The sequence below is a fragment of the Perca flavescens genome, chromosome 22 (assembly GCF_004354835.1).
Source record: "Perca flavescens isolate YP-PL-M2 chromosome 22, PFLA_1.0, whole genome shotgun sequence".
In the NCBI taxonomy this organism is placed as follows: domain Eukaryota; kingdom Metazoa; phylum Chordata; class Actinopteri; order Perciformes; family Percidae; genus Perca; species Perca flavescens.
In genome coordinates this window covers 21,272,513-21,288,554 of record NC_041352.1, presented here as the reverse complement: position 1 = coordinate 21,288,554, position 16,042 = coordinate 21,272,513, and the positions used below count along the sequence as shown (strand labels likewise).

At 41.2% G+C, this 16,042-nt stretch overlaps 3 protein-coding genes across 7 annotated transcripts in view; 2 read left to right on the top strand and 1 right to left on the bottom strand.

The window, feature by feature from the left end:
• smpx (small muscle protein X-linked) overlaps positions 1-1,176 on the top strand; it is a 16,549-nt gene extending 15,373 nt beyond the window's left edge. For both annotated transcript variants that reach the window (XM_028569430.1, XM_028569431.1), the window contains exon 5: positions 978-1,176. The gene's annotated coding sequence lies outside the window, so the exon portion shown is untranslated. The remainder of the gene's footprint in view (positions 1-977) is intronic.
• Positions 1,177-4,358: 3,182 nt separating this feature from the next.
• Positions 4,359-7,041, top strand: klhl34 (kelch-like family member 34). Its single transcript, XM_028569759.1, has one exon. It carries the CDS (start codon positions 4,434-4,436, stop codon positions 6,231-6,233), a length of 1,800 nt encoding a protein of 599 aa, XP_028425560.1. The 5' UTR covers positions 4,359-4,433; the 3' UTR covers positions 6,234-7,041.
• Positions 7,042-12,428: 5,387 nt separating this feature from the next.
• The window catches only part of cnksr2a (connector enhancer of kinase suppressor of Ras 2a), a 64,994-nt gene continuing 61,380 nt past the window's right edge, over positions 12,429-16,042 (bottom strand). For 3 of the 4 annotated variants that reach the window (XM_028569282.1, XM_028569284.1, XM_028569286.1), the window contains one exon: positions 12,429-13,484. In XM_028569282.1, coding sequence (XP_028425083.1) covers positions 13,287-13,484 — 198 coding nt within the window. In that variant the 3' untranslated portion in view covers positions 12,429-13,286. The remainder of the gene's footprint in view (positions 13,485-16,042) is intronic. The other variant, XM_028569285.1, reaches the window with a different exon arrangement.

Genomic DNA, 16,042 nt, shown 5'->3' with positions numbered 1-16,042 from the left:
GCAGGCCAGTCAAGTTCTTTATGGACCTGGCCTTGTGCACGGGGGTATTGCCATGTTGGAACAGGAAAGGGCCAAACAAATTGTGGCCACAAAGTTGGAAGCCCACTATTGCCTCAAATACCTTAATGCTTCAATATTGTAGCATTAAAATTTTCCTTCATTGGAACGGGGGACTGGGAACTGGGCTGTCCACTTACTTTTGGCCACCTAATATTTTTATATATATATATCTCACTTTATGTGAGTATAAAATTAAAAAGTACCGTGTATTGATTTATTGTACTGCAACTGCAACAAGAGTATAATATGGAAAAGTACATACCTTTTACAGCCAAATTTTGAGCAAAAAATCTGATTTGGGAACCCACGTTGGTATACTAAAAATAAAACAAAAACGTATAAAAGAGCAAGTAATTCCTTGTTTATTAATTCAAGAGTATAGAATGTCTTTCATTTCAACTTTTAGGGTCAGCAAAGTTAACTAACACATAATGTAGTATGGGGACAGCATCATTTTGAATCTAACAAAGGATTTATATTATTAGCTTCCCTCTCAATGCATTGTACTTTTGACTGAGCTTTAGTGTAACAGGATTTAACCAGCAGAAGAGTAGCTCCTTGGCTCCATCCACTGATGGTTAACTTGAAGCCTGATGACCTGCGCTACCTTCTGAGAAGTGTTTGTATGACTAAAACTTGAGTGTTTGAGATGGAAATAAACAGAAAATTTGTCAGACGGTGAGGGGAGATCACGACATAGAGAAACAGAAATGGAAAAAGGTCAAGAGTGAGATAAGTGCAGGAAAAAACCAGGTGATAGATCGACCAGATCTTGTATATAAGGCTGCATCAGTGAATACAGAGACCTGGCCTTCTTCCTGCTGTCTCTCAAGGGGTGAGCCGCTCTGAGACCCGCTGATACCAGACAGTGAAAATCCCTCCCAGCGTCTTTATCTTTCTCTTTCTCTTTCCTCCAGGATCCCCAGCCAGGCGGAGAGGAAGGCGAATAATCTTCATAGACACAGACTTGTCCACTGCCACCGAAGACTAAGCAAACCACAAACTAATCCTAACGTGTTTGGAAACAATAACAGCTTTCTGTGAAGCCAACGTCTGCAGAAAATATTCAGCACTTAACCAAAACCACCAAGAAGCAGGCATCCATAAACTCTCTCTCTTTCTATCAGTACGCTAATAAGTTAAAGCACCACAAAAAAAATCAGTGGAGATTGTTTTATCACTAAATCTAAATTATGATTAGTACAAAAAGTGAAGTACTGTTGAGATATTCCGGCTTGTTTCTGCTGCAGATAAGACTCCACTTTACTTGGAGTTTTAGAAGTAAGTGAGTTGTGTTGCAATAACTGCATATTCTTTGCTTTTTTGTGTTTGTTTTTTGGAGCATTATTAAGTCTGAAGCAGCTGGCGTAGAAGGACATTTGTTGACAATTGACATACATTTCACAACAAAACTGTGATGCCCCTTCTGATTCTGTGAAGACGCGTCTTTTCCATACTGTCCAAACTCCAACTGTTCAGCACTGATTTATACTAATACTTTCTATTAAATTATTAAATCCTAAATGCCACCGCAACAATTTGCAATGTTGCGATAGCATCTAAGTTCAACTGTTTTACTTTTTTTGGTGGGGGGATTATAATGTTTTACGTGTTTTAATGTTAGGATTCCCAGAAACTGGTAGCTTCAGGAAAATGTTGCAATAAATCAAGATGATTCTAAAAAATCACAAACTGTTCTACTCATTACTGGCTACACGTGCTACTACAGACTAGTATTTAAATGTTATATATGTTTTATTTTTTTATTTTTAGCCATGCTAGCAGCATGGCTCTATGGCCTGGCATAGCCAGACTAATTTGCAAATGCGTATCTGTCAGAGCAAATGAAACACAAGCTTGCAGATTCGGCTGGTTTCCAGGCTAGCGTGGCGCCATGGATGGACACGTCGGCTTGGTCCACCACTTTGGTCCAGAATGAAATCTCTCAACAACAATTGGCTGTATTGCCATGGAATTTAGGACAGATATTGAAGGTTACCAAAGGATGAATCATACTAACTTTGGTCATTTCCTGACTTTTCCTCTAGCACCACCAGCAGGTCAAATTATTCACTTATCTAGAGAAGATTTTCACTTCTAACTTTTCCTGCAGCGCCATCATCGTTTTAATGTGTCCGACACATTTCAATTTGTCCTATACTTCGGTTTAATGACCTTTGTTTTTGGTACTACAGAGCAAGTTTTAGCACGCAAACATGCTAAACTCACTTGGTGAACACGTTGGTAAACATTCTACCTGCTGTTAGCATTGTCATGTTGAGCATGTTAGCATGCTGACATTAGCATTTAAGGCATTTAAGTCCCGCCTCACAGAGCCGCTATTGTGGCTGTAGACTCTTAGTCTTGTTTCCTTGTCATTTTCAAAGAACACGACAGCTATCAGCTAACAAAGACACCCCAAATAAGGTGACAGGACGTGTCAGTAAGGTTTTTAAGGTGGCATGTTTAAAGGGGATTATTTTGTGGCGGAAACTGCCTTTTTTTCCTGTGGGTGTCAGGAGATTGACAGTAAACAGAATGTGCACTGATTAAAAAATATATGAAAAAAATACTTTCAGAAAAAATGTAATACCCTAAAAAAACATTTAAAATTTAAACTTCATCTTTCTGTGATGGAAGATGTGGCCCGGAGAGTGATGATGTGCACATGTAATGGGTATTACTGGGTTTTAGTTGGGAGTCGGGGGCATCTGTGTCACTGTGATCCTCCAAATCCAACTGTTTCAAGAAGGAATGTTACATTAATAGAGGACACACATGCCATCAAACACACCACCAGGCCCCAATACAGCAGATATCCATCAGCACATCACATGTCCACACAGAGCAGCTGTATCTAAGTTTAGCCTCCATCAGGTCACAGAGGAGAGACACACACACTGCTGGTGTTTTAACAACCATACGAGAAGATCTGACATTGTGTGGGAAAGATTAAAAAACATTCTGCAGTTTCAAAAGGCGTGAGTCTGTTCTTTTTTTTTCCCCCTCTGCGAATAGCCTGTGTTGAATTTTGAACTGGTGTAACATTTCCATAAAACAAAACACACAAATACACACCGGGAGTGTAAGCCAGCATCTACTCCGAGATCATAACTCACGACGAAATGCACGATGCAGAAAGCGTTTGGAAGTGTGCATTAGAGCGATGTTGTTTGCGTGTATCAGACGGACAGGTGGCTTGACATCAATCACACGATGGTAAACATGCTGGACAACTTGTAGCCTGATATTGAAATTGAATCATTACCACTCTCGCTACCACCACCGCGTCGTATCGCTGCATAAAAATAATAGCATGACATCAACCTGTGATTTTTTTTTAAGCTGCACCAGGTCACCATAAGGTTGAATGCCTCTCAGAAGGGCACAGCTTATTCTAATACCAGAAGCTAAGCGCTCCTTTGGACACTTGTAAAATCTTTTGCCGGCTTGGCACAATTTCCCCCTGGTTTTGACACGGCCCTCCGCCGAGCTGTGTCTGGTGTTTCTATTCCTGTCGCCATGGCGATGAAGGCACAGATAGGTGCCGTGGCAACCGTGCCCCTGGAATCTTGGTCTGCAGACTGTGGCGGCTGTATTTACCCATGAGTTCATCTGCCGGGATAGACACTAAGACCCGGCCAGGCTCCCCTCTGTGTGTATGTGTGCGTTCGGTGTGTTTATCCACGCGTCTGCTCGCTTGCCCGGTTGGCGTGTATGTTGGATGCATGTATTTGGGTGATACTCCCTCCCGGACGCAGAGGAAAGGGCAGGGGACAAACACAAAGCCAACATAGCCGGGACATCACAGAAAGAGACAGGAGGCTTTGGGACGGACTAAGTTTAAGGGCCAAAAGAGTGGAGGGAGGGGGAGGGGGGATTGTGTTTGTGGTTGTAGGGGGGGCAGTTGTTAGCCTTCCTATCACGGTGTCACATGTGACAGAGCAGAACAACAAACACAGATGGAGGGACTTCGACTGAGGACACGCACCTTCTTCCTCTCTTTTCCTCTCTCCTGTCTTTTCCCATCATTTCCTGCTCTTTGCTTTCAAAAACTTATTATCCTGTTCTCCCACTAATGTCGGATTCTCTTTCTGTCAAAAGTTCTTAAGTGCAGCTTGTCGGCTACGTCTTTTTTTTGTTGTTGACAAGACTCATTGCTGCTTTGCCTGTGCTTTCTGCTTTTAATGTTTCTTCCTCTAACTTCCCTCTCACTTCTGCTTCATCGGACCTTCCTGACTAAGCTTTTTCTTTGCAACTAGTCCTCTTTTTGACTCTCTCAGTAGGTTTCTTTCTCTCTCTCTCTCTCTCTCTCTCTCGCTCTCTCTCTCTCTCTCTCTCAATCTCTTATCCTCTCACCTACTATCTTTTGGATGGATAGCTACTCCCTCCTCTACAGTTCCTCCCACAGAACCAGGCTTCTCTCCGGCTTCCAGCGCCTGCGCTCTCAGAGAAACATGTGTGATGTCGTCCTAGAGGCCAGCGGTGTGTCTTTTCCTTGTCATCGCGCCCTTTTGGCCAGCTCCAGCGAGTATTTTTGGGCTCTGTTTGGAGAGACTACCGCAGAGAGATTAGCTGGCTCCATCAGCCTTCCGGCGCTAACACCTGAGGGTTTAAACGTCATTCTGGACTTCCTGTATTCGGGCTGGCTCAAGGTATCACCGCCGACACTTCCTGTTGTCTTGGAGGCAGCCAGGTACTTGCAGGTGGAGACGGCCGTGTCAATATGCGAGCGCTTTCTGACTGATGGTTTAAACGCTGAGAATTGCTGTTGCTATGCTAACCTGGCCGAGCATCACGCACTCTTAGACGCACTTAAAGCTGCCAATGAAACCATCGCTATGGAGATGGGGACACTGCTGCAGGAACGCAGGGATGACCTTCTCGGGCTGAATATCCAATCGATGATGGCGGTGCTCGATGCTGACGAAATACCTGGTGTCAAAGAGGTGGAGCTTATAAAGCTGGCTCTGGATTGGCTGGATGAGAATGGACCCCTCCCTCTGCTGAAATCAAATCTTCTGCTGAGTCGTCTGCGCTTCGGATTGGTCGCCCCCTCTGACCTGACCAATATAAACCACGCCCACAAAGCCATGGCCACACCTCTCATGAGAAGTCAGCTTACCCGGGCGTTGGAGTACCACAGGCTGGGTTCTGCTCAGCCAATCAGACAGAGCAAACAGTCCACGCTCAGAGCGTCGCCCAATCAGGTGCTACTTGTGGGTGGAGGATCCAGCCCCGATTGGCCGGAACAGCAGATGTTGGCGTTTGATCCTACAAGTAGGAAGTTTTCATCTCTGAGCGCCAGCGTCCCGCTGCGACTGAGAAGTCACTGTGCGTGCTCAGTGGGCGGTTTCCTCTTCGTGGTCGGAGGAGAAGAAGTGAAAGAGGGAGACGAGGATGGGAAAAAGTCAGTCACCGTGGCGACGTCCAACCAGGTGTGGCGCTACGATCCTCGCTTCGTCTGCTGGGAGACGGTGGAGTCGATGCTGGAGAGGCGGGCGCGGTTCACCTGCTGCGTCGTGGAGGATGCCATTTACGTCATTGGGGGACGACGCACAGGACCAGACGGCAACACGCACACCTCTGTAGCTTCTGTTGAGTTTTACAACATGGCCACAGGAGCGTGGAGGAGAGGAGCAACGATGCCTCGCCCCCTTTACGGCCATGCTTCTGCTGTGCTTGACAACAGCATCTACGTGTCAGGTGGTGTCCCGGGCAACCAGGGCGGCAGTAACCCTGTTGATAACCAGGATGACCACAGAGCGAGCAGCAGAGAAGTCTTGTTCTGGGACCTCAAAGGCCGAGTCTGGGAGAAGCGAGCGTCCATGTCCATCGCCAGGTTCAGCCATCGCCTGGCAACCGCCCACGGCCACATCTACGCCCTGTTGGGAATGTACGAGCCTTTCTGCGATATCGAACAATACGATCCGCAGTCAGACCACTGGACGCGCCTTCGACCGCTTCTCATTGGCTCCTTCAACTACGGGATGGTGTCAACGCCGTCTGGGAACCTGCTGGTGTTTGGAGGGAGGAGATGGAGCGATGGACAGGAGGTGATAGTGAAGAGCGTGTTGGAGTACGATACAAAGAAAGATCGCTGGAGAGAGATCTGCCAGCTCCCCAGACCTCTCACTGGGACCGAGTGCACACTGCTGCCTCTACCAGACTGAAGTTCACTTAGTGTGAGAAAACGTTAACATGAAAGTGAGTGATGCAAAATAGTCTGAAAATAATGACAACAGAGCACACATGAATAACATTTTAGGGAACTGAAACTATTACCGTAATTTCCCATTTTGTGATCAATAAAAAAATAACAAAAATCTATCTATCTATGTATCGAGTTTCGGCCATGAAACTGTTCCATCTCATTTGAGAAGAACAGATGTGCATTATTAAAAAACTATTACCGTAATTTCCCATTTTGTGATCAATAAAAAAATAACAAAAATGTATCTATCTATCTATCGAGTTTTGGCCATGAAACTGTTCCATCTCATTTGAGAAGAACAGATGTGCATTATTAAAATATTTTAAACAAGTAGACTTAAAGAATACTTTAAAAAAAAATGACAATTTGGTTAATGTATTCTTTTTTGCTGAGAATTAGATGAAAAGATTGATACCACATGAAGCTAATACCAGGAGCTGGTTAGCTTAAAATCATTTTTACACTTTGGTTTTTGTATGGATGACACAAATCACATATAAGTTTTACAGATGCTTGTAGACAGAGTTGTTGCCTCTGGTCACAGCTAGCTAGGCCAGCTGTTCCCCGTTTCTTACCTGTCCTTATGCTAAGCTCCTCTTCTACTTCTTATAGGAGTAGTTATACATTTTGGGAAATATACTTCTTTGCATTTTTGCCGAGTGTTTGATGATAAGATTTATATCACTGTCATATCTGTTAAATATGAAGCTAGAACCAGGAGATAGTTAGCTTACTTTAACACAAAGCACTAAACTTTTTGTAAAACATTTTGATTAAACAAACAATATTAAATTCATTTGTGAGTTTTTGAGTTGTTTGTAGGCTGATTTTTTTTACCTTTGGACAGAGCTAGGCTAGCTGTTTCTCCCTGCTTGAAGTATTTATGCTAAGCTAAGCTGCTATACTACTACTTGCAGAAGTATATTAACATTTAGGTACGTACACTTATTCTCTTTTTTGTTGAGAGTTAGATGAGAAGATTGATACCACTGTCTTGTCTGTGTGCTAAATATGAAGCTTAAGCCAAGAGGTGGTTAGCCCTTAGCATGAAGCACAAGACCTCCTGCAACTTGTCATTTTTACAATTCAGTTTTTGTACAGATTTAATAAACAAGATATACCATGTTAATATGTGAGTTTAAGAGGTGTTTCTAAGCCTCCCCCCCCACCCTCCAGATAAAAGCCAAGCATGCTGTTTCCCCTGTTTCCAGTTTTTATGCTAAGCTAAGCGAAACATCTTTTGGAAAAACATGTCATGAAAATGACACAGGATAAAAAGTCTACTCACTGATCTGACAGATTGTTGCAAAGTACTGACCTAGGAAAACAAACTTTAGTCTTTAGTTATGCGTTTGTATCATCTACAGGCATACTTTTAAGTATTTAAGTAACCTTTATTTAGCTATACTCGAGAAGTCATTGAGGGATGGCCCTCATTTACAATGACATCGAGACAAATTACAAAGACAAAAACAAAACAACACAGAAAGGAAGCAACACCATCATGAGAAAAATAGAAAGACACTTAAACTTTCTGAATTGGAAAAATTATTTGATAAATAAATTAGGATAATAAGGATGCAAAAGACTACAATTATGTAAAGAAATTACAGTACAAGTGCTGTAATTTGTTCCAGGAGTCAGAATTACAAGCAACCACTAATGAGAAGTGATACACATGGTGTTTTGTCAACGATACTCCTGTGACCGAATGTGACAATGTTCTAAGAGAAGAAATAAAACAAGAGCTAAGGAGGGATGTAAAAGGGGATTTTGACAACAAGCAGAGGAAGAGGTGGGACGAAGGTAATTCCTGAACAAATGAGTTTTCAAGAGGAGGTTGAGCCAGGCTGCGGAGGAGGCTATCACCATGTAAGATGGAACAGAGAAGAAGTCAAAACAGGAGATAAGCGGATGAAGGTGGAGGAGGACATCTTTGTAATAAAAACAACAGCAAAGCTAAGCTGAATTTTTATGGAAGATAAAAGTCCGATGCATGTGACATTCCTGTTTATTTACTAGTGATGAATAATTTAGGTTTTCTATGAGATAGATATAGAAATAGAAGCAAACCAAGGATATCGAGTGACCTTTTTTTCTGTCTTGTTTTCCATCTGCACTGACAACCTAATGGACGAAGTAGGTTTAAGCTGCAGATTTAAAAAAAAAAAACATTAACGGGAAATCATATGCATGATTTGTGGATAATAGCTCGGTAACCTGCTGGAGTTTATCATGGACTTTTGTGCTTGCTTCCATTTAATCCTGAATACTGTCTGCATACACATTATTTATTTAACATGTTTTATTATTTGTCAAGGTAAAACTGGATTCAAAATGAATGTGGTGTTGCATTATATCCCATGGTTTTCAAAGAAAATATGTATAAAATAATCTTTTTTTGCACGGGTACGTACTTCAAAACTTATTATTCTATACAAATCATAGTGTGGACTTTTCAGTTGCCTATTATTGTCAAAACCTTGTTGAATTTAATGTAGATTTTGCAGTATTGTACAATTAAACATTCCAATAGGTCATTATAATTTAAAATAATGTTTATGTATTATGAACTCTGATCCCCAAAAAATCATGAACCACTAAATGAATCTGAAACCAATCATACATATATTCAATTACCATCAAAAACCAATAAAACTTAATTGCAAAATACATAGGTCCGGTGTGTGTTTATTTTATCTCCATTTGAATCCTGAGTCCTGATTTGAGGTCTTAGTCTTTAGAACAAAGTAGCATCTTATGTTAAAGTCCAGCTAAAACAAAATCTGATCTTTGACAACCTGGTTTATCATAGAAAACCAGTTTTAAGGCTTACATGTACAGACTATGGCCAAAAGTTCACACCTGAACATCACATCCACATGTGATCGTTGAGTTTCTTATGCCAAAACCACGGGCGTTAATCTGCTGCCGTAACAGCCTCCACTCTTGGTTAAGTCTTTCCTCCAGACTTTGGAGCCTTTTCAGAGATTTGCTATTAAGTATTCAGTGAATATGAGTGAGGTCAGCTACTGATGCTAGGAGTTACAGCCTGGCTCACAGTCTGCATCCGAGTTTCTTCCCAATGGTGTTGGATGTGAATTAATTTACAACTGAAATGCAAGAAATATGAGGAAGGTTACAGTCTCCTCATCGTTCCAAACAGATGTGATGCTTTCTCTTCAGCGGATGCTTAAGTCAGATTCTTTATGTACGGCATGATTCATCCACTGAGACTGTTTCCATTGCACTTTGTCCCATTTAGTTTTTAATCAAAATATCAACTATTCCACCTCAATCAAAAATGTTCAAATGGGATGGGAGAAAAACGTACTCTGGTTTATTGTCATTTCTTTAAATCAATCACAACCGTCTTAGGCGGTGCTAAGCCCCGGACACAATGACGGTGCCGCTGCAAAATAGCCTCAGGAAGGAACTTGTTTTGGTAGAACATGTGATCGTTCAAAGGTTGTTTTAGTCGTGCAACAGAAAACTCAGATTGGACAGATAGTCTAGCTAGCTGTCTGGATTTACCCTGCAGAGATCTGAGGAGCAGTTAACCATAGTCCTCAGAAATCCACCGGAGTTTAGAACGCCAACACAAAGAAAGCACAAGGTGACGGACATCCGGCGGAATTTCTTGCAGCACCGAACATCGATATAGACTAGGTAAACTGTAACTGTTCTAGGACTGTCAGTAGTGGTTGTTATAGCAACATAATGTCCAACTGTAGACAACAGCTGGTTTCACAATAATAGCAGTCGTACTGCAGGAGATCATTGGATTCCTCGCTCAGCTGTGTGATAGAGTAGCATTGAGGGAAAGGTGGCAAGGATTAGGATTGGTCAGTTGGGAGAAGGAGCACATTTGAGTTTCTACACCTTAAGGATCTTAGTTGGTTTATCGTGGCCTCTCTCTCTTTGACTCCCGTGTTGACAGTGACGGTGCAGCAGCTGTTATCAGTGCTCATCATCCTGTCAGCCCCCTCTCCTTCTCACTGCCCACCCATAACGATAACAAACCACAAATACACCTTCATCCAAATGACCACACTTTATTGATCCACTCTTCTTCTTCCGACAGAACACAATAGAATGATAAATAAATACTGTTATTTTACCATAATTTATAGATTGAACATTAAACAATATTTACTCAACTGTCCAAAAAAAACCTGATAGAATTAGAGAACATTATCCAAGACACTTAGTTTGCACTCTATAAAGAGAGATCTACTGTATCTACAGATTTTCAAACACAAAAACAGAAGAGGAATATTGTGTTTATCTACAACAAAGACATGCTACTACAACCAACCACGGGCAGCAGCATAGAAAGAGCATTCAAACTGTGTTTTGTAATGTGTGTTTATTGGCTTGTGTGCATGTCTCTGTGTATTTATGTGTACGATTGCTTTTATAGTTTTGTGCAGTGTCTCTGAGTATTAAGTCATTTGGCGGCAGCGTACAAATAACAAAGTAATATATTTTTATTAGATCCATATTTCATTTCTTACGCAAATATTTCCTCATAGTCTCTATGTGGCATGCAGGACACAGAGAGCCAAATGCTCTCTGAGGAAAAATCCACCCTGAGAAACTTTTACACCGTGATATAATATATAATAAAACCGGGACGTTCGGAAAGTTTCAAGGGTTATTTTGTGATTTTCCTTCGTTTTAGAGATTTCCACCCCCCCACCCCGTTTTTAGGATGCCTTTCTATGACGACCTCAAGAAACCTTCCACTTGTTGTTGAATCATTTACTTGTAGTTGTCATGGTGACTGTATTTTTAAGTGTTAAAGTAGCTGTTAAAGCCGCAGAGAATCAAAGGAAAAATGAAAACAGGCCAATAGCCAATAGCAAGTATATTTTTCTCTTTGAAGGTATTTCTTATGTGTACAACATGTCTGCACTCCAGAAGTTATAATAAACTGCCTTTCAAAATCAAATAACTTAATCAAATCTGCATATTAAGCAAACACAAGATTAAGATTTCCAAAAAAAAGAGCTTAATTCTTATGACAATCAAAGACGGCGGGGATCCTGAATTCTTAGAGATGCATTATGCAATATAAGGCTTCTGTACTCTGAGCTAAGCCCAATAGTTTTTTTTATAACCAAAGTTGCAGTCTGTTAAGTTAAAAATCACATTTTTGCATTTTAATATTTTAACTGTGGATTGTGTTCTTCTCTTACACTGAAATTACTTTAAGAAAGGATCTCACTGCGGCCATTATAGACACGACTTTCAATGTCCATGTGGGCACATACAGTATATCAGTATTGGTATAAGACAGACTTAAAAAAAAATGGGACCCTGTCCTTTATGTGATATCATGGGATTGGGGAATGTAATCAAAGGTATTACAGGATCTTTATGCATTTATTACAATATTATATGTATTGAGAGGCACTATGGAGGCCTTGTTTGAACAGGAGCTGTTTTTCATGGAGATGTAAACATTAATAAAAAATATAATGAAGTGGCATGCATTATAATATATAACTGAAGATCATCATGTTTCTGTAAAAGGGATGTGATTTAAAGAAAATATTTAGGCCAAGAAATGAATTAATGAGCTCTAAACAAGGCAGCTGATGTCAAATTAAATGAAGAGTATCAAAGATGATATGTTAAGACAAGACTCGCTGGAGGTAAAGTCATACTAAAAGTAAAAATAAAGTGACAGCATGACAGGGAGACTGGCATCATATCAGTTTTGTGCAAGAATTAAAGTGCTCATATTATGCTCATTTTCAGGTTCATAATTGAATTTAGAGGTTGTACCAGAATAGGTTTATGTACTTTCATTTAAAAAAAACACCATATATTGGTTGTACTGTTTATTGCTGCTGCTCCTCTTTTCACCCTGTGTGTTGAGCTCTCTGTTTTAGCTACAGAGTGAGACATCTCACTTCTATTCCATCTTTGTTGGTAGTCGCACATGCGCAGTAGCTAGGTAAGGACTACTAGCCAGTCAGAAGCAGAGTATGAGGGAGTGCCACGCTAGCAGCTAGGCGAACATTATAATGTGTGTTACAAAGTGACACGCTTGACTACAATAGAGTGTTTTCTGTTAGAGATGGTAAGTCCCTTTGGGGTGGACTTTGGGCTTTTTCACTTTGTAAACCTATAACATGCACAAAAAAGATATATAACACAATAAAGGAAAGTGAAAAAGCCAAAAAGCATAATATGAGCACTTTAAACAAAATACCCTAACATGAGCTCCTAAATGCAAAATACACTAGCAGTTTGAAAACAATGTTAAAAGTGTTTTTAGGGTGGACTTTTCCTTTAAATGAGTCTTATTCCAGGAAGCTTCTGAGTGTGCATGCTTCAGGTCCAGCCCAGCACAGTACAGTACGTTTAATTCTACCAAACCAGCACAAACAAAAGTCTCTAAAACTAGAAACTGAAACTAGTTGATTTAAAAAAGACGTGTGCTTATTGTTCTCTGCTGTTAACACTCACTGTACAGAAAAATATCATCATATACGTCAAGTGTAAGGCTTGATAGAATACAATGTATGTCATTCGATGGCTATTAGATGGTCTATGAGACACTGTGCAGTCGGTATAAACGTGGCAAAACAAGCAGGATGAAATACTGTTACTCATGAAGAAACTATTCTGAGGCCTCGGTCCATGTCAGGAGGAACAAACTGATGAAAGTCGTCCAACGTAAGTATTTATAGAGCACAAAAGCTAACATGTAATACTTAAGAATCAGTTTATCGTCCGCCCCCGAGCCAGCTGGAGTGGCATAACCAATCAGCTCGTAGATTGATGTGACATGTGGGCCACACAGGCGTCTCCTCAGAAAAAGTGTCATGCTGCACTTGCAGACTGCGGCTGTCAAGTTGTTCCTACTCTCCCCTCTTGACAACGTCCATCACTGATCGCAACCCTGATGCATCAAAACGTCCGCTGCTGCTTGTTCAACTCTTTTTTTTTTTTTTCAGAATCAGGAGAAACTCAAACATGTGTGAGTGTGTTTCACTCGTCACACGTGGGTCTCGATGTAGGAGTGTGTGTGAGAGAGCGAGGGCGTGAGGGGCGGGCCAGGGTCTGATTCAGCGGTCGAGTCTGGCTCCTGAGAGAACAGCTCCTGATAGGCTCTTTTCCACTCCTGGAACTCTGCTGACGACAACTGGGGATTGGCCAACAGCCTGTCAATCAGCGCTAGCTCCCCCTCCCTGTCCTAGGGGTAAGGGGTGCAAAAACAAAGGAGGGGGGGGGGAATCACTTTTTTTTAATTTTATAATTTTAAACCACTAAACTTAAAAACGGCAGACACACGTGAAGCAAGACACACATTTAGCGGGATACAGTTAGTTTTGGGGAGAATTCACTTAGTTACACTAAGACCACTCATTTGTTTGGCTACTGCAACTACTCTAATGCTACACTGTAAGCAAGGAAGCCTTCATAAGGGCATAACAGGGTGCAACAAAGTATATTAATAGATTAATCATATATCAATGCTTTTTTTTAGATATGAACTATTAATAAGAATAATATTTGGGTTTGAGATTATCAAAATAGTTGCCAGTTAATTTTCTGTCAATCAACTAACTTAATTAATTATTTCAGCTGTACTTAAACATGCCGTTGGGTAGTTTAATTTATAAGAACTTTGTATGTTTTCTATGCAAAAAGCATCATTTGTTAAAAGGGACAGTTCGTATATCTTGAAGTGGGGTTGTCTAAGATACTTATCCATAGTCAGTGTATTAGCCACAGTAGATGGCGGTCAGCACGCCCCCAGTTTGGAGAAGCAGGCACGAGTACTAAAACGGAATCTAGTCAATGTACAGCTGTGGACCGGGGCAGCAGCTAAACGTTTTTTTTTTGTTTTTTTTAAAAAGGACCACCTCAAAAAATGTCAGTTTAAGTGTACGCTATATTAAGAATATTTTCACTGCTTTACCTTCCCGTCAGACAGCCTTTTACTGACTGTTATATCCATCAATGCTCTCTTCAAATCCACCAGACCTCTTTAACAAACAAAAAAATTTTGCCTCGCAGAACACGGGGGGGTTGCTGGTCTACCGCTGCCTCGATCGGTTACCGTGCCATTTTGGTTTTAAAAAGGGTTAGTGACTAACAAAACTAACAAACTAACTAACCGATCGAGGCAGCAGTAGAAACAGCATATCCCGTGTTCTGCACCGTAGAATTTACTGTTTTTGTCAAAGCAGTCTGGTGGCTTTGAAGCCAGCATAGATACAGTAACATACCATTTGGCTTTAGGAAAGTGACGTGTATGTTTACACAAAGTCATGATGTCATGTTGTGTAAAGGGATGTCTGACGGCAAGGTGAAGCAGTGAAAATATTCTAAATATAACGTACACTTAAACTGATATTGATGTTTTTAGGTGGTCAAAATATATATTTGCTGTGTGGCCCCGTCCACAGCAGTACATTGCTTAGCTTCCATGTTGGTACTCCTGTCTGCTTCTCCAAACTGGGAGTGCGCCGACCGACATCTACTGTAGGTAGGTAATACACTGACGAAGGATAAGTACTTCATACACTCCCGCAGTCAAACTATTTCTTTAACTAAAGCTGTAAATGTAGTGAATTAAAAAGTACAATATGTCTTTCTGAAGCAGAAGTAAAAACAAAGTAAAGTCCAAGTATCCCAAATCTGTACTTGACTACAGTACTTGAGTAAATTCAGTTCAACCACTACATTAGTAGCAGGTTGATTTGGTTTTGACATAAGAAAGATGTAGAAAAAAAAATGCCTTTGTTGTTTCCACAGCAACCACTGTGGATAAGTCGCTGCTGCCTGAACACGACCTGATGCCTCGTAAACAGCAGTTAATGGTCTTCCGTTTTGATCCAAACTCCCCCGACAAAACTTGGTGTATTCCTTTAATGGGACGCCAGGCAGGGAACAAACATGTACGCTCCTCCACCCAACCTGGACCAGCAGACATGTGCAGCCAAAGCCACAGACCCTCGCAAAAAAGCTACTTTAGCGTCTAAGACCCCCGCGCCCTCGCCAACCATCCCCTCCCACGTACACGGAAGAAGCAACAAAGATACACACAGTCTATAGAGACAAAAAGAAAAAAAACAGCCACAGCAAAAGAGCCATTCACAGGCACCCAGCCCAGACACATAACCACTGCTCATATAGCATAAAGCCACAGATGGCTGCTTGACAAAGCTCTCAAACCAAACCGAGGAGACAGACGACAGATGACGGCACTGAAGCTAACAAGACAGAGACAGTGTGTACAGTATATAGATGTGTGCATATGTGTACATCAGGGTCAGCTCATGGTGTATAACAGCTAAAAATGTATGTGGAAGTATCCCTCTACAAAATAAAAGGAGTAGCGTTTGATCCATTTCACCCAGCTCACATGTGATGTTGTTAGGTGCATTTGTTTGTGAATGTGGGCCAAGAATGAGTTCAGATGGGGGGAAAAAACAAGGGGGTGAAAGAACGGCTTGTCAACAAAGAACAGGGAAATTGCCTCATCTTCTTCTGCAAGAATTGCAACAGAACATGGGATATCAGATATGAGCGTGAGATATAAGGTGTACTGCAAATTAAAGGTAAAATCCTTGAGATTTCCATGAAATCGACTCCTGTTTAGCCATTGAATGTTTGGTTATACTTTACTTGAAGGTATCTACATGTGAGTGAAATGACACTGTCATGAACGTGTCATAAGCATTATAAAAAAAGTCAAAAATGACATAACGCCTCTGTCATTAAATGTCATTCGCTTTTTGTCAT

What these genes read in the sequence shown, in the direction of transcription:
- klhl34 (XM_028569759.1), top strand. Translation starts at nt 4,434, where the DNA reads ATGGATAGCTACTCCCTCCTCTACAGTTCCTCCCACAGAACCAGGCTT.